Genomic DNA, 24,450 nt, shown 5'->3' with positions numbered 1-24,450 from the left:
GTTGATACAATGCAGGTGGTTCGCGGCAGCTTTGCTTCACTTTGAAATGGTAGTCGATATAACTAAGGTTAAGAACGACTGATTTAAACCAACACACCCTCGCAGTATGTCGATAGGGCACATTGTGTCGCATACAGAGCTGCCTGAAGAATGGTCGGAACTGTTCTACATAATTCGATCAAATACAAAGAAATGACTAATTGAAAATATTTTCCACATATCGGTTAGATTGCGTCACCACCTGGCATGGAAAAAACATGTCAGCCACCTTTGGGGTTTCATTGGTTGAGTTGAGATTTAGAAAATACGGACAGTGTTCACAGCTTGCTATGAAGAAGTTAAACAATGTAAACTTACGGCATACGTTTGTTTATCAATGCTGTCTTTTCTTCTTTGTTTATTGTTTTGCTGAACTGACATGCTGTATACACATTTTTACATGGCACAGATGACAACGAATGTCTGACTGTCACGTGCCAGAACAACTCCGCTTGTCTCAACAACGTAGGATCGTACGACTGCGTTTGCGACTCATTCTATGAGAAACAGGGAGAATTATGTGTTGGTGAGTAGTAATTTCACAGCATTTTCTTCTGTACTTATTTTATAATCGTGAAATTCATCGGATTTTATGGATAATTTGTAAGAACTTTATAAACGAATGAATTACGCCAAATTTTTTTCAGCTCAATCGATTTAAGCATAACGATTATAAGGTCATGTTATATGTAGGCCTGTGGCCCTAAAACATAACCCAACTGCCAGTCCCCGTTAATACTTTTACCAGTTCCCAAATGTAGAATCTGTTCTCATTAAATTTATTGCATGCATACATCATACGTGGCATTTAAAGGCAAACATACGGTTACCCTGTTCACAGACATCGACGAATGTACCAGTGGCTCATTCACTTGCGCATCGAACCAAATCTGCAGAAATATGAATGGAGGTTACGTGTGTGATTGTGTTCGAGGGTTCGAACCCCATCCACTGGCTATCGGGGAATGTATTGGTGAGTGTGAGACTGACATGACACTAGTTCGCTCATATCCAATGTCACCTCAGTCTTTGCAGCACTACTCTTGTTGTAACTCACGATGTTGTAACTCATAACATTTTGTGTTGCATTAGCTCGTAAGTAACGTGCATTGCGCAACGTGGGACATTTTAACACGAATCAACTTAATGCGAAGTTATGATTTGAAAATAAAGCGCCATGTTTAGTATTTACTTTTTTAAACGGTCGACCACCATTGTTACAAAATGAATGTGTAAATAAATATGTTGATTTCGGGCAGTTTAAAGAACTTTTGTTTCTACTTTTACAAATTACTTTTGTAGTTACCGCAACTTAAAGCAAAACACTTCATTGTTGACGACACAAAGTTTCATAGCATATCGATAAGTTTAGCAGACAAAATTTTCTGACACGAACCACAAATTACCGTGTTTGTAACCCATTGTTGTACGGCAGCAATCGACTATTGTGAGAGATTGACGTGTGGAGAAAACGAATTCTGTTCGCCCGGAAACTTTAGCGCCACCTGCGAATGTCTCACGGGTTTTGAAAACTCCACAGGAAGTTGTGTTGGTGAGTTGGGGTCGCGGCATATATGCGTGTGGTGGAACCAGTTTTCTTTGTTAAATGTTTGACAAAAACAGGTCCGGCCTCAAGTCTTTCAAAAGTTTTTAAAAATATTTTAGCATTTCTCATTGAAACACCGGCTTTATGACACTTTGCGAAAATTTAAACCTCTCTTCGATCTCGTCAGACATCAACGAGTGCGATTCTGGTTCACACAATTGTACGGGAAACTCCACCTGTCTGAACACACCGGGTTCATTCGAATGTCCTTGTGATTGCGGGTACTCGTATGGTGTGATAGACGGACCTCCGGAAGCATGTGGTAAGTGAACACTTCATAATATTATCGTTTTGCAAAACCCTTTTTTTGGAGATGTTGTAGACGATTTTTTGCGATATTTATGTCGTCCTTTCGCTTTTCATACGAAAAACCTAACAAGAAATTAACTTAAATTTCTATGTTGAGAAAAACTGAAATGAAATAACTGTAATGGAAAAGATATGTTAACTTTATTTGCAGAAATTTTTGCTGTTTGCACTCAATCTTATTCGAGTAAAAGCTTGGGTTCATAACATTACCAACGTTTCATATATTTTGCGAAATATTAACCAAAAGCCTTTGTAATTTCAGCATTCGACATATGTAAGTACGGAACTCACAACTGCGACCACACATGCGTTTCGACGCGTTCGAGTGCGATCTGTCGGTGCGACGCCGGGTTTCAATTAGATTCAAGCGGTCAATGTCAACGTGAGTTTGAAAATCGATTATAACGTGTTCCTGTAACTTTGCTTGTGGAAAATCCTGTTGGGCGGTTTTCAACTTAGGTCAGAGGATAAAGTATTACTGAATAAAAGTATTATAGAGAGCTGCAGACAGGGTGTACACACAGTGGTTCGACCGGTATGGTCTCATCAGTGCACACCCTGTCTGCAACTCTCAATGAATATTATGGCTATTTTTGCACATATATAAAAACATTATACATTCACAGCAGCACAAAGTTTCAAAACTTGTGTCGTTTCATTATCGTTGGGTATCTGGTATAGTCGAATAAATACATCACCGAGATTAAAATTTTATCGTTGAATGCAATGCTCAGATATTTTAATTAATTATTTATTTTCTTTTTTTAAGCGATCACCTCCTGCTCCTTCAACATCTGCTTCGAAGGAGTTTGTTACGTTGACGTCATAACCGGTAACATGGAATGTAGATGCAACAAAGGTTTCGAGAAAGCTCCTAGCTCCAACAGGGTTTGCCAAAACATCAACGAGTGTTCATCCAACACTTTGAACACGTGTGAGCAGGTATGATGTGGTCGGGCGTTTTCAGAATGGGGTTATCCCCCTTTTCGCTACTAAACGCTTTCATCTTAAACACGCGTAAATGTTAATACCACGTAGTAAAAAGCTGTACATCGCGAACCAAACACAATAGTTTAAATTTTAAAACTATGTCTGGAAGGGCAGTGTGGCGTATTCTTTAACACTAACGGAAAAAAACTGGCGAAAGATGTGATAAGCCAACTTTAACGTCCGTTGTGTCGACAATTTAGTCACAAATTACCTCTATTTGACCCATCACGTGACTTTAGAAACGGTGTTGGCGTCTTAAAAATGTACTGCTCTTCTGGCATAAAATATACGTGCTGTATTTCTTCGACTGCGTGTTTTAGTGTAGTTCACTTTTTGCGTTATACCTGATGAAGTCTCGCCGCATGGCACGTATATTTTTTGCCAGAAGAGCAGAACATTTTAATTTGCAATATGCCTGGCAGCAACAGAAATTTCATAGGTGCTGGCGTCCTTTTTCCATTTTGCTTTTACGTCCGAGTTGCGGTGTAAAACCTTAATGAAGTCCCGCCGCATGACAGAGAAACGTTGGAAGAATAAACAAGACGTTGATTTTGCCAGAATGTCAGCTACATTGCAAACTGCATTATCCCTGGCAGCAACAGTAACATAAAAACAACTTTTTCCGTGTAAGCTTTTCTAACAACTACACTCGTAAAACGGATTGTTTGTTGTTTGTAGAATTGCGACGAGGTAACTCAGCCATTCTCATGTTCGTGTTCTACCGGATACGTCGCCTCCACCATCGCCCCTAACTTCTGCTGTGAAAGAGCAACACACGTGTGTGACGTAAACAATCCTTGTCTCAACGGAACTTGTGTTCCTGTTGTCGGGGGTGGTCAAAACGACTACACTTGCCAGTGTTTCCAAGGTTACGAGGGAACGAACTGTTCACAGGGTACGTTTGTTTCCGTTGTCCACCATGCTATCCCATATAATATGTCCATGTAACTGTCATATATCAACGTGCAGTCGATAGCTTAAAACAGGGTTGGCAACCTCTACCTAACCGTGGACAATGCCAAACTCCTTAAGTATCAGCGGACTGTACTAATTTTTCCCACTGGCTTTATCTATTTTTTCACTATTATGATGTCTTTAAACTCTGCGATTGAGGATAAATTTAATCAATTATTTTTTCTAGTTTTGACCGTAAGTTGTCAAACCCCCAGATTAGAATATCGTGTAATATGTTTGACATCATGCTTTAGCTGAGAGTATGAAAGCCTCAAAACAAATAGTCAAGAAATAGCGGTTGCTACTACGTTTTGTTTATAAATGTGGCAACAGCTCTTTTGTGACGGTAAATTCCTGGACTTTCGTTTAGACCCAACACTTACAAACATTTTTAAGTTCTGGAAATAAATATAAACAAATTTTGTCCTTCACAGACACCAACGAGTGTGTGGCCTCAGGGAGTCTCAGTGCAATTTGCGTTGCGTTGGGAATGTGCTCAGATCGTATAGTAGGATGTCACAACGGTGGAACCTGTGTCAACTCTGTAGGCTCGTACGGTTGTATGTGTACAGCGGCTTGGACCGGCCCAACTTGCCAGGTTTGTATCTGTGTTCTTTTCTGTTTCTTTTATCCGTTCATTAGGTGTACAGTCTCCGACTTGTCGGGGAAAAGTTGCTGATCCAGCTTGGCTGCAATGCCTGCGTGGGCCTGGGCTGCGAAACCTGCAAACATAATGATCTCGATGCGATAACTGTGATCGCCAAATGAGGACCTGCGCAGTGGGGCGATCTTGTCAATCATGCGATTGCACGAAACATTGCTGCGTTGTCTTTTGTTTATTTAAACAAATTTTAAACTATTGAGCTTGTTGTCTTGCAACGATCGAGTTTGTTTGAATTGCAGACAAACGTTGACGAATGCGCCGATCCCGCATTAAACACCTGCCACGAACACGCCGATTGCACGGATAACGACGGGGGCTTTACATGCACATGTCAGCAGGGTTACTTGCCTCCAGCCGGCGGCCCCACTGACGGCTCACAATGCGTCCGTAAGTCCCTTTATTCAACTTTTCGTCTCAAAATGCAAGAAAATCAGGTGTTTGTTTAATAAAATATTTGACTGCCACAAGCGCCACCAACATCTTACTTGTACAACTTGTTTGAGTCGTTCTGGCCTCATAAACCGCCTCATGATGCGCGTGTGCGCCGGTCAGAAAGAGGTGCGGAAAACCAAAGCATAAAATTAACAGATTTCACAAAATATTTTAAAGTTAAACGATGTGAATGGCCTGCCTCTGGCCAATACCGTCCAATTCTTCCTAAAGAAATCATTTTAGCTGGAAATGTGCCTGCCGGCATTGGGATTAAACTGAAAAATACACCCATGTTATTTATTCCAGAAACGCTTGTTCAAGACTATGGTCTCGACATCGGCGATGAACTTTTCTTGGATATAACCACTATTGATCAATCTACTCATATCTTTTACAGTACTGTTGGGTTTGCGATCGGGTCGCAAAAATACAACAGGTAAACTGACTAAACTCCTAAGTGGGATAAATCTAAGGAAATTGAATAAAGATGCAAAGTGGAAGTCTTTCCATACAAACAAAACCACACACGAGTTAACTTAACACTCTTTGTTTACCCAAAGTTGCGACATGGAAATAATATAATATTTAATGTTGGCCATTTTTGCGAAGAAAAGCGTAGTACATGTTGCTTTGCCAAAATGCACAACATTATATACCTTAGAAAAACGCCACAAAATAAACTCGCAACTAGCTGTCTTTTGTTCACGGTTCAGAAAATCGTTTAACAACGCCCTGTAAATCACTCACGTCACTTTAAAGGTTTTATATCAACGAGAATGGCTTGGTCGTCTTCCAGTCGATGAGCTCTGGGCTTACTCAGGCAAAATACAAGAGCTCGCCCTCCACACTGGACGCCCACACCCAGGTTAACAACGAAGGAATCGTCGCGCTGTTCTGGACAAACCTCTTCGCTCGAGGATGGGGAGAAATTTTCTACAAACACGTCCTGGAGGCAAACACTTCCCCACGTCAGTTAAAGCTTCATATCTTTACCAAAGAATGTCTAAACTACATAGTTTTTACCTAAAGTGTGCAACGAGTTACTCACGCACTTCCTAAAATATAACCTTTTCTAATGCTTGCCTGATTAATTTCTAAGTGTATGTTCTCTTAAATAACACGAAAACACTTTATATCTTTATATCTTTTACCGAAAAGGTTTTTACTTTTTGGGTGCGACAAGTTACCAGGCCCTTCTAAAATCGAACTTTAAATCTCGTCCAAGTCAATCCTAAGCGTTAAAAACCTTTGCATGACATGATAGAAGAGATAGAACACACTACTTGAAATGTACGACAATGTTACAAGCCACCCTTCCTTAAAAAACTTTCTCTAAATCTTCACTAAATCATTCCTAAGCGTTTGTTCTCTTGAGTGACACGAAAAAAAAGTTAAAACACGGTGTCGTCTTGACAAATTCTCCGATCTCAAAATTTTCATGCGATAACAAAGTGTTTACCTCACAGAGGCGCAAAACATTCGTGGATTTGTCAACAATGCGATATCGAACGACTTCAACAAAACGTTCAGTGCTTTGGAGGTAATCAAGGTCACATACGTGGAAATTCCCTTCAACCCGGCAATTCCTAGACTCACCAACCGTGTTACAGACGTAAGCACAATGTTGTAACTTAACAAGGAAGCAATAGATGTTTGTGGTAGTTAGTTGAGAAACAAAAGTTACTGCTCTCCAGTATTTGAAAAGGAAAGCCGTAAAAGTTTTTTATTTCCTATAAACTACTGGTTCCCAACCTATCTTGGCTTAAGGCAACCATGCGAAATTTATCAGGATTTTGCGTCACACAATGGCGACAAACCGATGAGCGACCATCACGAATGCTGTAATAAGCCTTTCTATCCAATTCTGCATGGAAATATTATGAAAAAACCTGTACATAGCATTACACTACCGACAAACCGCATAGTAATGCAAAGAAAAGGTGGCGGTACCCCTTTAAAGTTACCAATGGCAACCCTTGTTCTGCGCACCCCAGGATTGGGATCACAAATATGAAGCTTGGCGCAAGCTAGTTTTGACTTGGTGGTGGAGAAGATTTAACAGCTACTCCCATAATTGCACTCGAAATTTGTAATGACCTGAAACACTTTTGTCAAAGAAAAGGGTGAAATATTTACATATCCCATGCTTTTCAGGCCGTAACATTCCAAGGTTTCATTGCAACGGATGGCGTTGAAACGTACACCATTGTACGTTATGGTGACATGAGTGTCAACCTCAACCTGAGAAGACTGCAGGGTGTTGTCGGTTACACAAACGGAGATACATCTTTCACTCATCCAGTTTCATCGTCGGCCGAACCGAACCGACCCGATCTTTTTACTGATGATATCACGGGTAAATTGTGTTGTTCTTGTGGTATCACCCTGTTTGAAAACAATCAGATTTACGTAATCATGCCAATAGCTTGGTTTGTCATCTGTTGTCAAATTGATCAAACCATTTTGAAAATGGTTTTAAAGTAGGGAATTTTATTGAAAAAAGCTATACTATCCATTACTCGAATCGAATGCTGTTGTAGTTGATATATTTTCCTATTGAGAAGTTTGTCAAAGTAACTTCTAAAGAAATTATACTCAATGTGGGGTATTAACGTGTTGCTTGATACGCTCCTGTGTCACCCGCACAAATATTTCCTGCTCGTCTGTGGATATCTTCAATCACATTTAAACCGATTTTATTTTTGTACAAGGGGTCGCTGGTTCATTCGCATTCAAGATAGGAGAGTGTCCATCAACCGAACGAAGCCCTGAGACTGAATGTAGAAGATGGTACAACGCCCAACCAGACCCAACTACATGGCAAACTGATATCGTAAGTTACTTTAATTACTGCGTTGCGACGGTATTCGCTATGTCTTTGCCATAAAGTAACACTTTAGACTTCAAATTGTTTCATCTTTGTTTTTTACCAAACGTCAAGCGAACGACAGTTGTGTGGTTTATTTGTTACAGCCATGCCCAACAGACTTCTTTCAAGCGGCTTTCTACCGCGAGCTTTGGATGACTGTGCCCTGGTTTTCCCGACCCGGTTCTAGTGAACCCGTGCCTCTCGCTGGCGTAAACATCAGTACAGAAAATACAACTCTCATTCGACGGGTCGGAGGTAAGATAGTCAACTTTAAAACAGTGCCAGATTTTAAGTTTGAATTCCTTGTTTTGAAACAGCAGTTAATTTGTCTCTTGCTGTTCAAGCCTTCTACCACTGTAACTTTTTAAATGATAATGCATTTAAATTTTTAAAACAAATGTATATTATAGGCATCTGTGCACATTGTTTCGACCCATCAGGTCTTGCAGTGCAGCTGGTGACTGACGGCGGTCTCAGCTTACTGACCCTTATTGTCCCGTTGTCCAAATAGATATTGTGGACACCCTTTCTCTAATCCTGCATTTTCGCTTCTGGGCGTCTAAAGGATATTTGTACATGTAAACCACCACCCACTTCTTCTGGCCTCCTAACGTTCACTGTCTGTATTTTAGGATCAAATTGCTTCCAACCGAACTTCAACAGCACGGAAGGTTCGACCGGACCGATTTGTTGTTACTCAAGCTCGTTTAGCTTTATCTCTGGCGGGCACCCGAGTGGTGGCCACTACATCTTGAACTCATTCACCACCAACTTCGATTCCGCATCAACCGAGACGTTTATTGGTGAGTGAACAATCCAGTAACACTTTCTCAAAGCAGCTTTCTGTTTTAAAATCCATAAAAAAACTAACACAAATATGTTGTCCATTTTCTTTGTCCATGAAAGTTTTTTAAACTCTTTGAGGGCTAATGCGCACAGTTAAAAAATTTCAAATTTCGACTTAATAAAAAAATGTGTTTCGTATACATCAGCTAATTTAGTTAAGCTTATTGGACGACTGTACAGACCTAATGGCAATCGTTTAAATATAGTTGAAGAAGCGCAGCCATATACCGACTGTTGTGTGGATTCTGTGGGTCCGGAATGGTGCAATTTGTACAGAGAGAAACGACCCGTGTCTTCAACAGACGGATATGTCTCGTTGGTCGTAGGTAAGAAGCAGGCCTAAACCATAGATATCATATCGCCCAGTTCAAGGTGGGTTTATGTCCTTCAACATATTTTTCCACGATTTAGTCACTGAAGTTCCATACATACAACTGTTAGAAGTACGTACCCAGCACTTAAATATCTAAATAATAAAAGGCTTGCAATTCGCTTTGCGTACATTTATACATGGGGGACATCTTTAGAATCTTAAACCGACAGCAAGCGTCCAAACCCACAGCTTTTCAATACCACCGAGGTATTTTTGACTATGTGGCGTCATGCCTTGTTCTTCACGCTATCCTTCATCACGGGTTAACGAATTGATATCTTGTGACAACATACGAATATCCGCACAGCACTTACACCACAAATGCTGCGTCTACGTATGCGTAGGTGATCAATATTACGTCATACACACTGAGGTCTCCACACGCAATTCCGTTCTGCCACAGATTGGCAGACAGTGTATGTTATGTTGATGCACAGTTGGTCTCTGGTGTGTAAATTGATTAGTTGTCATTCGCGCGAAATAGCGTTTCAACTTTCTGGATTACAGCGAACTGAAATCCTTTGGCGATTTCATGTCAATGTCACATCGCAAAAACTACTAACGTCGGCCGTGTAAAATCTGTCTGCTTTGCTCGTATGTAAATATGAATTATATGGAAAGGTATTAACAGTGATGCGAGCGAACGCAGTGTATCAGGATATCCTTATAGAGCTAGGTACGAATTGATGAGGAAACACCAAAAGGTTTTCCAAAGGAAGGAGAAGTAACACGAGATACTCCGGAAATTCATTATTGTGGGGATATTTATTAAACCTTTTAGCTTCGATCTTTCCACAGAAACCTTTGTGTTCAATTTCACAAATTTACCCATGGCTGTTAGAATAAGCTTTCTTTATCTCATGATAATATTACTAACAGCTTTTGTATTCGGTGACCCTCATTTCCGCACGTTGGATGGAAACCTTTTCTCATACTCTGGAATCGGAGAATACGTTTTGCTTCGGATCGACAATGCAACCGATTTTATGCAGGTAAGGAGTTGGATGCAACTCTAATGCCAAGCTATGGTTAACTGTGTCGTCACTGGACCGATCCGCCCAGGCATAAGCTCTCATATATTGCAATATAACGTAAGAACCAGAACTTACTAAATAAGAATTTGCCAGAATGTTTGAACCGGTTTGAAATCAAATTGTTAATGTACTTTTCATTGTAAGATTATAGTTTTATGTTTAAAACCATAATTTTCAATTAAATATTCAAAGTATAGTGATATTTTGGGGCTATTGTCGTATTCAGATTCTACCGTGATTAATGAAAGAGCAAATTTTATGAGTTATATCAGCCATCAGCTCGACTAAATTGCTGCAAAACAACAACGGTGTGTTGAAACAAAAGTCAACCCACGCTTCCTCTTCTAATCCAATACAGGCTTAATCAAATCCATTAGGGCAGAGTTTAAATAAACTGCGCGTGTACTGAGTCATCTTTCATTACGTATTTCTGCTACGTCATAGCGGCATATATTTTCTGGTAACTTTTTAGGCTGCTTTCAGTGGCACTACTTGATTAATACCAACTCCTTATAATAACTGTAAACAAATACTTCTACATTCAGATACGGCTCAGTCAGAACCGTGACATCAACGGAAACCTGGTTAACGCTTCAGTGATTTCTGCGTTGGCAATTGAAGATCCAAATGTCTCCCCTACCCACATGCAACTTGTAGCAAACAGTTCCGACGGCGATATCGGCAATATTACCATTTACATGAACAGGACAAGAGTAACCGCGAGTCAAATCTCTAACATCCAAGCAGGTTAGAATCATTTTGCTTATTTCCCGGATTTTCAAATATGGAATTCTGCATTACACAACCACCGACCGCTAATTGTTGTTTTGAAAATTTAGACCTCAAAAATTATTTTCTCGATACAATGTTCTGTCATTTTAGACCATGATGCCAAACACATTTTAATTCCTCATTTGATTTTTGCTAAACCCATGGTTTCTGTTTTGACAATTTTGAAATAAAGAAAATCCGGCAAACAACGAATCCCCATGTTTTGACAGGTTTTACATCAGGAGGTTTGCGTATAAGTATCACCAACAACGGTGAACTTTCGCTTTCCTTCAGAAATGGAAATGATCAGGCGATTATCACAGTCGGGACAAATGGTGACATTTTGACCCTTCAAACTGTTCTCAGTGTCACTTACAAAGGAAGACTCAGCGGCTTGTACGGTGAGGTCATATTTACAGGAGTATGAACAAGTTTACGCATTGAATGAGGTTAAATTTAAAGTAAATAAAAAAAAACTTTAATGAAGGTATGTTTATAATAATTTTTTGCCTCTCTGACAGTTAGTTTTTTTTAATAATTCGTTTAAATTTTCAGGTTTGTTCGATCAAGACCCCGCAAACGATTTCCTCTACAGCAATGGAACGGTCGTCCCCGTTGACAACTTCGCATTTGTGCCATTCGACCCCGCGACCACTGAAGCGGAACGAAGATGCAACGAATATATCCCGGATGGAACGTTGCTAGGCGACCGCACCCACAGTTTTGGCGATTCTTGTACGTCATGTATTGATTTTTATCGGTTTGAAAGATATATATGTCGTAAAACAAGTAGAGGAGTAGGTTACTTAACGCTAGGCGTTTATACCGAAATGAAGTTTAATGATATACAGCACATTTACCATTTGCCGCAATCGATAAGTCAGTCTGTCTGCCTATGTAGATTAAAACGAATTGTAATTTGGATTTTTTTCACAGGGCGAGTTCCAGCGACTGATTCCCTCTTCGTTTATCCACCAGGAGAGACATGGAGCACTTATAACCTACTTGATTTCCAACCAGAATATCTGAAGGCCCTTCTTGCATCAGCCACCAACGCAACATTGCAAACGGCCGTCACAGCTTGCTCGGTAAATTATTGGCATCGCTGATATACTAAATATTTTGTACTCTGTTTTAGAAAAACAGAATGTACCAAGAAGATGAGGCACAAAAATGCAAATAACATGGCTATATGTTTAACCCGTTATATCTCTATAGAATTACGATTTCGATCAATCAGTTAATTGCTTTGTCCCTGAAAAAATTGGCTTTAATTGAGATGCTTACCACGCAACAAAACTTAACGGATTTCGGGCAGAAAAAAAACCTTTTCTCATGTTATTGAACCAAACTGAAGAAATGCTTTAGTTTCTTTAATCTAACCTAAATTCACGTTCATTTCTTCAGGGTCGTACACAATGCCTCCAGGACGTTTTGATTTCGAATGATCCGTCAAGGGGTCAAGGGACCACGCCAGCAGCACCACCACAAGGTAAAACAGCCATTTTTTGTTTGATATTAAGGATTTGCTGTTTTGTTTAGTTTCATAAATTATACATTATAAATTACCTTAGGTCCATATTTCCCTCAACAAACACCACTTGTATTCCTAAACAATTAAAAACAATTGGTATGAGCCCCCTTAAAACCACTCCATGACCTACTAACTCCTGAAGCTTACTAATGGCAGAACTCTTCTGTCTGTTCCCGGTCTATTTAATGTAATAGAATAGTGTCAAATACTTCTTGCTTCGTCTTCATCTTTCTCACGTTCGTTGTTCATTATGCAAAAATAGTGAACGCGCCGCCACGATTCGAAAGAACCTCGCCAGTGGTCATTAGTGTTGCCGTGGACGTTCTCTTCGAAATGCAACTCAACGCTACTGACCCAGAGGGAACAAACGTAATGTACAGGTTGGCTGGGGACATCGCAAACGTTCCTACAGCAAGTGTGTCTGCAAGTAAGTTGATTTCACCTTCTCAGTTAGTTTCCCAAATAATTCTAACAATTTTCAAATCATTGTTTTTTTTGTGTGGTAAAATATCAGCACTTTGCAATTTTTTTCCTTTGTCAACAGACAGGGGGAACTACCTGTTTTAGACAAATTTTGTTGCTCTGACATTTCATCAAATTTCACCACCTTTTTCAACAGGTGGGTTGTTCCAGTGGACGCCGACCAATGTAACAGCTGTAACCGTGCAAGTTGAAGCCGTGGATGCCGCCGGCGTTGTTTCAATCTTAACTTTCCAAGTTACTCTGTGTGCGTGCAGAAACAACGGTACATGCCAGGGTGCGACGAACCCAACATACAGCGACAACAACAAGAGTTTCTTCGTATGTGTTTGTGTTCTACACACTATAAAAATATAATCTTACAACAAGAAATCACGATTATGTAAAAACAAAAACCGAAACCAGCCCACTATAAAAAGAAACCTGTTTAAAAGTAATATTCGTGTTTTGTAACTTCTAAATTGCTGTTTTACCTTACGTAATCGACATCTGCATTCTGACAGCTTGCTTTTTGAGAAAAACAATGCTGTTTAAATGTGGTAAACAAAAACTTAACGAAAAAAAAAGTATGTTTTTGGCCCAAAATATCTTGTGGGAAAGCATTTGTCTTTGGGAATTCCGAAGTTGTAGAAATTGGCCCATTCTGCTGTATTTTTACATGTAATATTATTTACAAGACGTTTTGGCAAAATCTTTTGTCAGCGTCAGTTTTGCAAAAATCCTCAGAATTAGAAGTAAATCCGTTATTAGTGTTCCTACATTTAAGAATGTTATGCGAACAATTCATGTCCCTTATAGGTTCCATACTGTACGTGCACCGCCGCTTGGGACGGAGTATTTTGTGAAACGGACAGGGACGGCTGCGCGTCTGGAAGCGCCTGTGTGACGAATTGCACTGATGTTTCCGCACCTGGGGTTGGATTCACTTGCACTCCATGCCCTGCTGGTACCATCGGAGACCCACAAGACGAATGCGCAGTTGATGGTAATGAACTTTTCCATAGGGACACGAACTCTAAAGTTTAGAAGAAATAACGACAATGTATTCTCTGTTTTGGCAAGAAATATATGGTTGATATATACTTTAAATAACATTTGAAACTTCCTAAATTCGTGCAACATGGGTTGAAAGTTGCTTCATAACAAGCGCTTGTATCAAAAATAAACCAAACTCCACGTTAATTAATTTGAATCAAACCAAACCAACAGGTCGGCAAGGACGTTCTTTTGGAAACTTCCAGAATGTTGGACGCCGATCAAAACAAAGTAACGTCAAAATATTCCGTTTCGTTGCAGCATGCCTCAGCTCACCATGCGAACAAACATGCATGTCATTCAGCGGCATACCAGTTTGTCTTTGTGAGGCTGGTTACCAAACCAACGCAACCAACAATACACGATGCGATGACATAGACGAATGCACTGTCAACAATCCATGTACTCCCACCATTGAAACTTGCGAAAATATCCCCGGTTCATATAGGCAAGCTACTCACTATTACGTGTTACCCTGAGTTGTAGATTGGAAGTTTGTTTAAATTTAAAAAAAAACAAATGCAAAAGACCAAATACGATTAATTTGATTTTTGGTTTTGTTCTATTAACCGGAAGAACACCGTACAATAACAAACATAAGGTCTGCAAATAAATACAAAAAACATTTCTGGAATTAAAAAAATCACCATTATTTTATTGTTGCTAAAACAGATGCCACTGTGTCGCTGGACTGACTGGAACTCCTACCTTCAACGGAACAGTTGGAAATTGTTCTGACATTAACGAATGTTTAACCAGCAGCCCCTGCATGCCAGTTGTTGAAACTTGTACGAACCTGGTTCCCTTCTACAGGTAAAAAAAGCAAAATCTTCTTTCTTTACCACGCCGAGAATTCGAACCAGTCACGAATCCCGATTAGGTTTTCTTCTCAGAATGTCGGCCGGGCGCTTAACCGATGTTGCCAGTTGCCCGTCCACCTGAAATCTGTTCTTCAGCAAACCATTCCTTCCTTGCTTAATAGCGCCTGTATGTGGTTTAAAGTTTAAAAAACATTTATGACGTAGTTTCAAAAATTTAAAACATTCTGGCGTTGATGCAGAATGTACTTGACCTCGGTTAAACCATTTACATTTTTGTATTGTTGTCTTAGTCCGATGCAACGCGATTAGTTTGTTGATAGATTTTTTTCTTCAACTTTTGTATTCCACTTTTTTAGCTGTGCGTGTTCGACCGGATATTCCAATGCATCTGGTCTGGGTTGTCAGGATATAGACGAATGCAGCGGGACCATTTCACCTTGCACAGACCCCAACAGCGTGTGTATGAACAACGTGGGAAGCTACAGGTATTAAGACACACTGCATGTGTGTGTGAGATACGATTAAAACATACTGCATGTGTGAAACGATGTCGGGTAATATTCCTTACTGTATCGATATAGCCACAACATTTTCCACTTTCAGACCACGCTTATGAAATCGTAATTTCTCGAGGTTAAAATCAGTCGACTTTCTAAAAAAGACATAATTTGAATCACGAATCACAAAAGTCGGTCACCATTTTTTCATTTTACCCCATGTTGTGTTCCATATTTTTGATCGATTTGTGTTCAGCCATAGTAGGACCATACCTAAGTTGTAGTAAGCGCGATTACATTGAAAATTTGCCCGCATCGCCACGAAGGTAAGCGATGGTGTTAACCAAGGTTTATCTCCTAATACTTTTCTGTAGTTCTGGAAAATTGATTTTAACAAACTGCATAAACATAGAGGTTTATCGAATGGATCATGAGGTTTCCGAACCTTTTTTTCAGCTGTCCGTGTCAACCTAACTACATGATGAACGCCATGGGCGTTTGCGTTGATATCGACGAGTGTACAACGAACCGAACTCTCTGCCCTCCCCAATCAGGAAGTGGTGTGTGCAACAACGTACAAGGTTCTTACAGGTAAACCTCCCACCAATAACATACGGAGAAGCCTAGTGCAGTCGTTCTTATCCTTTTTTTCTCATTTCCCACTTTCAGTTAAAGCGGAATCGTAATTTCCCACTTGTATTTCAATATTGGAATTTTTAATTTAATTATTGGATTTTTAACGCACTGTGAGACCAAATGCCAATAAATGTACAACTCACAGTAATGCAGAATATAACATTTTTCTTGCAACTACTTTGCATTTTACGTACAACCCCATAATTTCCCGTCGGCTAAGACCAACTGGTCCAGAGTAAGTCACTTGACCTACAGCATATTTCCTCATTCAGTTGTGCTTGTCTGACTGGATATACTTTGAACATGACTGCTAACACTTGTGACGACATAAACGAATGCGCAACGAATGGTGGAAAAGGAAATTGCAACCAGACTTGCACCAACATTGACAGTAAGTGAAACTTATGACACTAAGCAAATAAAGTTAAAATTTTCACATTGGCAATGGTAGTGTAAGTACATTTTTTGTTTGTGTTGAATAACTTCGGTAATTAAACATTTAAAATGGTTTTATGAAACCTCATTCTGTTCCATAGCAAACTGAGGCATTTCCAACATTTTCTTGTGTTCATTTCTAGGTTCTTTTGTTTGTTCATGCGGAACCGGTTTTACCCTCGCTGCAGACAATCTTGGTTGTGATGATGTAGACGAGTGTCTTGGTGGTTCGGTTTGCGAACAGGATTGCAGCAATACAGTTGGTGGGTTGGTCTCGTTGTATGCTTGCCTGGTGTTATTTTAGCCACCGGTTGAAATTATCTTATCCATTGTGATTAGTTTTGACACAGTACGTTCGGTTTTTAACAGACAAATATACGTTTTCTAATGTGTTTTTCTGTTTCTGTACATATAAACTAAATAGGGTAGGGGTAATGTATTTAACTTTCGCATGTTTTCTGTCGGAAAATTGTATGCACACTACAGTAGTTTTATGTTTTTTTATGACAGTTTAAACAGTCATAAAACCCTACATTCAACATTTCGTCAAAATATTATTTTTTCTGCCGGTGACTTTGTGTGATTATTTTCTTTGAAGTAATAATAAATAACCTGGTCGTTTTGTAACTCATCTGAACAAAAAATGCATGAACATATGTAACTTTTTTCCAGGATCGTACGAGTGCTTGTGTTTTGCTAACTTCGTGATGGTGAACGGGACTTGCGTGGCGAATAGAACTTGCACCCCGGAGGAGAGCGCGAATTGCACAAACGCCGATTGTTACGTAGACGCGGCGGGGAATCACCAGTGCTCATGTCGCAGAGGTATTTTTTTAGTGTTCTGTTTGCTTTTTTTGTGTAATGACTACTCCAGTCAAAATATCTAATTAAAATGTTAGTCGTGTCTGCCTTAAATACTGTAAAACGTCTGGATGATGATGTTGGTATATGTGCCCAGTTTATTAAAAAGCTTAAAACCTGTAGGGGCATCTTTTATTTGGGATTTAAGAACCCCACATTTTAACAAATATGTAATTTGGACTTGATTCATGCGCAGAAACTTTCTCTTATGACTTTTCTCTTAGTTATTTTTTTGTTTGAGTTTGTTTAAAATGAACCATCACTGCGTAAAATTATGTGTACTAAACTCCCCTGTTTTTAGGTTATTCCGTTTTCAACTCGACTTATTGTATGGACAACGACGAATGTAGCTCCGACACAACAAATAACTGCGACCCAAATGCAAATTGTGTCAACATTGCCGGGTCGTTCAGGTGGGAAATATTAGAAAGGAGTTTAAAAAAGGAGTGTTTTAAGTTGTTCGTGGAAGAAATGCGTGGTAGTTTACAAGTTACCTAATCTAGGAAGGTTGTTTTTTGTACACGGTATAATGTCACAATTGCTTGCATTGTTTTGACTGTAACTATTTAACAATGAGTAAATTTGGAGCCTTAGGCTATTAAGAGCCTCTTTTTGGCCATGTAAACCCCATTAAATCTTTGCATGCGCAAATAAACCTGAATTGATTTGTTATTTCAGCTGCACATGCCGACAGTACTACGCTGACACATCTTCTGTCGGCAACCCCAACGGGACAGGCTGCACGCGTAAGTTAATTCACTGCACACAGTAGTTTCAACTTCATGGATAAATACTAACTCAAGTTTTGCTTCGTCCAGTGCTTATACCTCCTACTACAAGGGACATTGTGTACGAGGATATGACAATTACAGACGTCACAGTGAGATGGGAGGGAGGCATGACGTTTGGAAGCCAGTTCAGGTGTGGAAAATGAAATGAACTTGAATACACTAAACCAGTCGTTCTCAAAAACTTGATATTACCAACTATTGATACCCATTATATATTATATGGACCACTGATATTAAATATAGTATTCACTCTTTGCACCCCTAGAAACAACTCTGCCCCCAAAGGGGCTGCGAGCACCCCTGGTAAGGAATCACTATATTAAGTAATTGCATTTGCTGCGAAGTGCATGCAAAACCAACGGACAACCTCACAAGTTTGTCGCTGTAATTTAATAATAACGATTTCCAAGCTTTACTGTTTGCGGTTGTTCCAGCAAGTTCATCATGTTGTCCAATAAGCTCTAGGATAACATGCAAATTTGTTGCTATTTTGCAGAGTGTTCATCATCAAAATGGGCACCGCGACCGAACTTCAAACACAAACGCTCGACATAACGGCCCGCAGTGCAAATTTCACATCCTTAAACCCAAGCACGACCTACACGTGTAAGTGGCTCGTAGAGGTTTTTAGTTTTTAATTCAATTGTTGATTGAATCCATCATAACTCTAAAGATAGAGTAGAGTTGAAACGTTAAAGTAATGTTTTGTGAAAGAAGTATTTTATTGCTTAATACTGCTCTTCTGGCAAACTTTATTGTATTTACGTTTCTCGACGTTTCGGCTATTATGCAACAGCCTTCATCAGGAGGAAGTATCTTAGTCTACCACAGTGGACGATGAGGCACATAAACAGAAACGCTAAAAAGAAAGAAGAAGTGAAACAACGAAAAAGCGATAAGGGCGAACACACCTGCACAGTATACTTATCACTAACCGCACGGTTTTATCACGGTTTTTGAAGTGCGTAATGTCTATCGGCATTTTAAAAAAAAAAAAAAAAATTATGCCGATAGACATTACGCACTTCAAAAACCGTGATAAAACCGTGCGGTTAGTGATAAGTATACTGTGCAGGTGTGTTCGCCCTTATCGCTTTTTCGTTGTTTCACTTCTTCTTTCTTTTTAGCGTTTCTGTTTATGTGCCTCATCGTCCACTGTGGTAGACTAAGATACTTCCTCCTGATGAAGGCTGTTGCATAATAGCCGAAACGTCGAGAAACGTAAATACAATAAAGTTTGCCAGAAGAGCAGTATTAAGCAATAAATATGCCTGGCAGCATCAGTAACAATTTATTTGAAGTATTTTATATTTTTCAAAGTATTTTTATGTAGAAGTACATCAGGCATGGTTTTAAACCGTGCAATGAGCTTTCAATCAGAAACTCTCCACCTGTTGCTGAACAAGAAAGATTTTGTTGTTTCAAATTTAATTCTTGTTTCAGTTTACATCCAAACATTGGAAGGCACAGCCAGGAGCAATTTTAACAAAAAGAATTTCACTACTTTCCCAACCCTCCAACCCCCCACAATTTCCACCATCACTGTTCTCACCGACGTCACTACCGACTCCATCATTGTGAGTGATATAAATAATACAAAGCGTCATGTAATACAATTGAAAATTAGTGTTAAAATTCGGCCGGTCATGTAAGCATTCAACGGTGTGTCCCAATTAAGACACTTAAATTGATTCACTTATTTAAGAAATCTTACTTAGTGTACGAAAAAACAATGGTTATCTTTCCTGTAAATTCAATTGTTATTTTTACTTTGTTCGCACTCATATTCAGGAATTTTTTCTTTAAAATGTTTGCACTCAAATTCATGACCATCAAAATTGCTTGGCGCAGGTTCAATGGATGAGACCGGTGGATGCTGTGCCAGTGAAAGAGTACAGAGTATCTGTGCTACCAGCAGATCTGATGGCGTTTACCGTGGACAACACCACAACCACTGTACGTTTTTAATTGCAATTTTTCAATTTTGATAAAGGTTTTTAAACGTAAAACGTACCTAGGATTGCTTGGACGGCAAAATGTGGCAAAATGTGCCAGCAATGACTATTATGGTATTCGCTTACATATTTAGATGCTAATAAATGTAGTGATTCCACAAACAATAATACTTAATGTTTATATCAGACTTGTTTTTGTTGATCTTTCCACATGACTCACAAAAACAACAAATTCCTTGCAGGCAACTGTATCTGGTTTAACTGCGGGAACACAATACACAATATCAGTCGCAACAGTATTTGCTGGAAGTTCAGCCGAAGCGAATGTTGTCCAATATACGCGTAAGTTACCCCATGTCCACTTGTTTGGTTAAATTGGCTATGTAGGATTTTTTTAGAACTGCCACTAGTTGAGCTAGTTTGGGTAAACTGAATAGAAACTAAACTTAAATACAAATTTATGTTATAACAGCAAAGGAAGGTAAGGTCGTCTTGTCCCTTGTTGATAAATTTATCCTTTGCAGAACCTGGACCACCAATAAGTTTCATAACTGAAGCTGGCACTGTATATGGTGATGTGGTTGTTTCATGGTCGCCACCATCTGTTGGTGGTGCAACCAACTACACTCTTTCCATCTCCCCAGTAGGACCGATGTTTACCCTTGGTAAGTTTTTTACCCAAACCCGAAGAAATATTTAAGTTGGCGTGTCTTGTCGTGAACTCTATGAAGCGTGGTTTTTCATAAAGTGTAGTGGGATTAAATCTTTACAATCAAGTAAATTGACTACAGCAGAACTGCCCTTTTTGATTGGTAATAATTAAAACCACACGGAGTAACGAAGGTTTCCTGTACATCTTGTATTTGTCCGTTTAAACATTAAAAATCGTCTTCTCTGGTTACAGGAACTGGTACAAATGCCACATTCAGTGGTCTCTCACCTGGTCAAGAGTATACCATCCTCATTCAAACCAACCATGCCGGTCTGGCCAGCGCCATTCAATCCACCACATGTAAGTATCAGTAGTTAGTGCCACTAAACCAATTAACAAAAGGCAAAGTATGCATGACAGAGGGCGTTAGGTGTAACATACATCGACCTGTAGTAAGGTCGGTTAAGGTCGCTTGCTATTGAGCAGAACACAAGCTTCTCCAAGATGAAATCACATTACAAATCTGGTATCGAGTTTGTTGCTTCGTGTTCATGGGATTTAATTTGACCATTTGTCGACAAAATTTGCCAAAATGATCTGCTGGTATAACTAGCTTGATTAATGTAGCTCAGCTCGCAGTGAAAAATACTGCCAGTAGTTATTCGGTTAAAAAGAAATAATCACCAGCATGTTCCATTTCCAACAGTTAAAGTAATAACTGTGACTCCCGTTACAACTACCACTGTTGAGACGACTTCTGCTGCAACAACTCAAACCGAAAGCACAATTTCTACCACGGTATCTGCTGATACTTCATCGCCACACACAATTGTTTCAACTCAATCTACTACTTTGGCCACCATTTCACCAATCGGAACCAGCGATGCTAGTTCTGGGGCAATTACTACACTGACTTCAAAACCTGCCTCTGAAACAACACCTGTGTTTACCAGCACTAGCAGTGGACAAGTATCTACTTTTACAGTGCCTCAAACATCTGGCCCGGCTTTCACGACCACTCCTGTGTCTGTTACCAGTATTGACAGCAATACAGATGTCACTTCCACTGTCGTTAAAACAACTGCACCAATAACTACAAGTGCAGATTTTGCTACATCTACAGCAGAAACTACTTCTGCCATTCCGCACACGTCAGCGCAAGTAATTACTTTTGGCTTCGAAGCAACAACTTCACCGAAAACCACATTAGTTAATGTGTCAGGTGGTACGCAATCTACGTCACCAATAACCACTGTGCGAGTTTCCACTACAACTGTTGCAGAAACGAACTCTTTCGCAATTGCAGAAACCACTGTACCAGTTTCCACTACACCTGTTGCAGAAACGACCACTTCCACAATTGCAGAAACCACTGTACCAGTTTCCACTACACCTGTTGCAGAAACAACCACTTCCGCAATTGTAGAAACCACTGTACCAGTTTCCACTACACCTGTTGCAGAAACGTCCACTTTCACAATTGCAGAAACCACTGTACCAGTTTCCACTACACCTGTTGCAGAAACGTCCACTTTCACAATTGCAGAAACGACCACTTCCGCAATTGTAGAAACCACTGTACCAGTTTCCACTACAGTTGTTGCAGAAACGACCACTTCAGCAGTTGTTGAACCCACTGTACCAGTTTCCACTACACCTGTTGCAGAAACGACCACTTTCACTTTCACAATTGCAGAAACCACTGTACCAGTTTCCACTACACCTGTTGCAGAAATGACCACTTCCGCAATTGTAGAAACCACTGTACCAGTTTCCACTACAGCTGTTGCAGAAACGACCACTTCAGCAATTGCAGAAACCACTGTACCAGTTTCCACTACAGCTGTTGCAGAAATGACCACTTTCACAATTGCAGAAACCACTGTACCAGTTTCCACTACACCTGTTGCAGAAACGACCACTTCCGCAATTGTAGAAACCACTGTACCAGTTTCCACTACACCTGTTGCAGAAACGACCACTTCCACAATTGCAGAAACCACTGTACCAGTTTCCACTACACCTGTTGCAGAAACGACCACTTCCGCAATTGCAGAAACCACTGTACCAGTTTCCACTACACCTGTTGCAGAAACGACCATTTCCGCAATTGCAGAAACCACTGTACCAGTTTCCACTACACCTGTTGCAGAAACGACCATTTCCGCAATTGTACAAAGTACTGTACCAGTAACCACTTTTCAGTTTGTAACAACCGCTACACACGAAAATACTCCAGTGACAACAGCCTTGCAGTCAACCAATTCCACTATTGCAGAAACCAGTGAGAAACTAGTTACCTTTGGCCTTGAAGCCACAACTAACCCGACACCTTCCTTGGTGACTGAAACAGATGCCTCAGTGACCAACTCTACATTATCTGAAACCACAGGACCAGCGACAACTTCTCAAATTACAACAACCAGTGTACAAGCTAATCTCTCCACAGTGGCAGAAACAGCCACATCAATGACGAACACAACATTTGCACAAACCAGTTCACCAGTAACTACTTCTTCAGTGGCGGAAACAGTCACTCCAGTGACCAATTCAACGATTCGTGAAACCACTGCACCAGTGACCAATTCTACATTTGCAACAACCATTGCACCAGCAAATACTTCTCCTGTGGCGACAAGCTCGCAGCACACCGATTCCACGGTTGCAGAAACCACTGCAAAACTAATTACATTTGGCCTGAAAGCTACAACTACAATGGCAACTTCTATTGTGACAAAAACAGTTACAACATTGACCGATTCTACAATTCTTGAAACCACTGCACCAGTAGCCACTTCACCAACGGAAACTACCACTGCACCAGTAACAACTTCTTCTGTGGCAGAAACACACATTCCAGTGACCAATTCAACGATTCGTGAAACCACTGCACCAGTGAACAACTTAACAGTTGCAACAACCACTGCACCAGCAAATACTTCTCCTGTGGCAACAAGCTCGCAGCCAACCAATTCCACGGTTGCAGAAACCACTGCAAATCTAATTACCTTTGGCCTTGAAGCCACAACTAACCCGACAGCTTCTTCGTCGAGTACTGCAATGCCATCAGTATCTACCAACCCAGGGGCAGTTTCTGGTGGTGAAACGCCAACAATGTCTGGTGCAACCAGTGAAACGACCAGATCACAAGTTACAACTGGGACGTTATCACCGGGTATAGTAGCAATGTTGTAGCATGGCGATTTTTGAATTGCATAACCTATTTAGACCGTTAGCTTGATAGGTGCTGGGTCTGAATGCAGCTGGTAGAATTAACCCCAAAGATCGTAGAACGATTGTGAAATCCTAGATGACGTAGCAGCGATGAAAATATCCATCAGCTATGCAATCATCAAAAATGCCAACTGTTAAAAACGTTGGACCAAGAGCAGACTTGCTGATTTGCTCGGGTTTTCGACTGAAAGTTAGTTTAGCGCTTGCCCTGCAACTAACTGAACGTGCGCGACGGAAAAAAAAAATTCTTCCTGTGTACCGTTTGTATGATGGAGTTGGTTTGGCGTGAAGTTGTCATCAGCATGCCTACTTTCATCTTCTTGGCAATGGCATGTTCTGTGTTCGTTGTGGAGGTCATCCAATTCTTTCTCTCGCACATCGCAACCAATCGCGTTGCTCACGTGCTGATGATAAGAGATATGGGTTGATTACGACGAAACATGATCAAAGATGGCATGCAGTTTAATCAGATATATCCTTTAGGTGGTATTATTCATAAAGTCAAAACTGGAGTTACTTCTGAACATGTTCCACTTCTTTGCAACTATTTTCTTACCCCTTGATATTATTATGTTTATCAATGACAAACTTGGGTTTAAAACACGTTACAACACCTTAATTATCTTCTGTGT

The 24,450-nt window shown here is 40.1% G+C and overlaps 2 protein-coding genes across 7 annotated transcripts in view; both read left to right on the top strand.

Annotated features, from left to right (window-relative positions):
* The window catches only part of LOC145894245 (uncharacterized), a 48,488-nt gene that overhangs the window by 14,553 nt on the left and 9,485 nt on the right, over window positions 1-24,450 (top strand). For all 6 annotated transcript variants that reach the window (XM_082982768.1, XM_082982771.1, XM_082982770.1 and 3 more), the window contains 42 exons: window positions 449-565; window positions 881-1,012; window positions 1,475-1,591; window positions 1,773-1,907; window positions 2,217-2,336; window positions 2,724-2,896; window positions 3,623-3,839; window positions 4,333-4,496; window positions 4,802-4,949; window positions 5,301-5,430; window positions 5,754-5,962; window positions 6,461-6,606; window positions 7,149-7,350; window positions 7,706-7,827; window positions 7,968-8,118; window positions 8,496-8,666; window positions 8,916-9,035; window positions 9,962-10,074; window positions 10,662-10,863; window positions 11,118-11,288; window positions 11,443-11,622; window positions 11,824-11,975; window positions 12,295-12,379; window positions 12,684-12,848; window positions 13,041-13,222; window positions 13,700-13,886; window positions 14,198-14,384; window positions 14,609-14,749; window positions 15,114-15,242; window positions 15,711-15,845; window positions 16,163-16,281; window positions 16,469-16,588; window positions 16,998-17,150; window positions 17,488-17,599; window positions 17,865-17,932; window positions 18,005-18,107; window positions 18,474-18,583; window positions 19,421-19,554; window positions 19,829-19,933; window positions 20,175-20,274; window positions 20,457-20,597; window positions 20,837-20,944. In XM_082982768.1, coding sequence (XP_082838894.1) covers window positions 449-565; window positions 881-1,012; window positions 1,475-1,591; window positions 1,773-1,907; window positions 2,217-2,336; window positions 2,724-2,896; window positions 3,623-3,839; window positions 4,333-4,496; window positions 4,802-4,949; window positions 5,301-5,430; window positions 5,754-5,962; window positions 6,461-6,606; window positions 7,149-7,350; window positions 7,706-7,827; window positions 7,968-8,118; window positions 8,496-8,666; window positions 8,916-9,035; window positions 9,962-10,074; window positions 10,662-10,863; window positions 11,118-11,288; window positions 11,443-11,622; window positions 11,824-11,975; window positions 12,295-12,379; window positions 12,684-12,848; window positions 13,041-13,222; window positions 13,700-13,886; window positions 14,198-14,384; window positions 14,609-14,749; window positions 15,114-15,242; window positions 15,711-15,845; window positions 16,163-16,281; window positions 16,469-16,588; window positions 16,998-17,150; window positions 17,488-17,599; window positions 17,865-17,932; window positions 18,005-18,107; window positions 18,474-18,583; window positions 19,421-19,554; window positions 19,829-19,933; window positions 20,175-20,274; window positions 20,457-20,597; window positions 20,837-20,944 — 5,976 coding nt within the window. The remainder of the gene's footprint in view (window positions 1-448; window positions 566-880; window positions 1,013-1,474; window positions 1,592-1,772; window positions 1,908-2,216; window positions 2,337-2,723; window positions 2,897-3,622; window positions 3,840-4,332; window positions 4,497-4,801; window positions 4,950-5,300; window positions 5,431-5,753; window positions 5,963-6,460; window positions 6,607-7,148; window positions 7,351-7,705; window positions 7,828-7,967; window positions 8,119-8,495; window positions 8,667-8,915; window positions 9,036-9,961; window positions 10,075-10,661; window positions 10,864-11,117; window positions 11,289-11,442; window positions 11,623-11,823; window positions 11,976-12,294; window positions 12,380-12,683; window positions 12,849-13,040; window positions 13,223-13,699; window positions 13,887-14,197; window positions 14,385-14,608; window positions 14,750-15,113; window positions 15,243-15,710; window positions 15,846-16,162; window positions 16,282-16,468; window positions 16,589-16,997; window positions 17,151-17,487; window positions 17,600-17,864; window positions 17,933-18,004; window positions 18,108-18,473; window positions 18,584-19,420; window positions 19,555-19,828; window positions 19,934-20,174; window positions 20,275-20,456; window positions 20,598-20,836; window positions 20,945-24,450) is intronic.
* On the top strand, window positions 21,089-24,445 carry LOC145894538 (uncharacterized). Its single transcript, XM_082983153.1, has 2 exons — window positions 21,089-21,110; window positions 21,291-24,445. The coding sequence occupies exons 1-2, from the start codon at window positions 21,089-21,091 to the stop codon at window positions 23,777-23,779; spliced, it is 2,511 nt and encodes an 836-aa protein (XP_082839279.1). The 3' UTR covers window positions 23,780-24,445.

This window comes from Ascidia mentula, chromosome 3 (assembly GCF_947561715.1).
Source record: "Ascidia mentula chromosome 3, kaAscMent1.1, whole genome shotgun sequence".
Lineage (NCBI taxonomy): Eukaryota > Metazoa > Chordata > Ascidiacea > Phlebobranchia > Ascidiidae > Ascidia > Ascidia mentula.
This window is presented reverse-complemented; position numbering and strand designations above follow the sequence as displayed.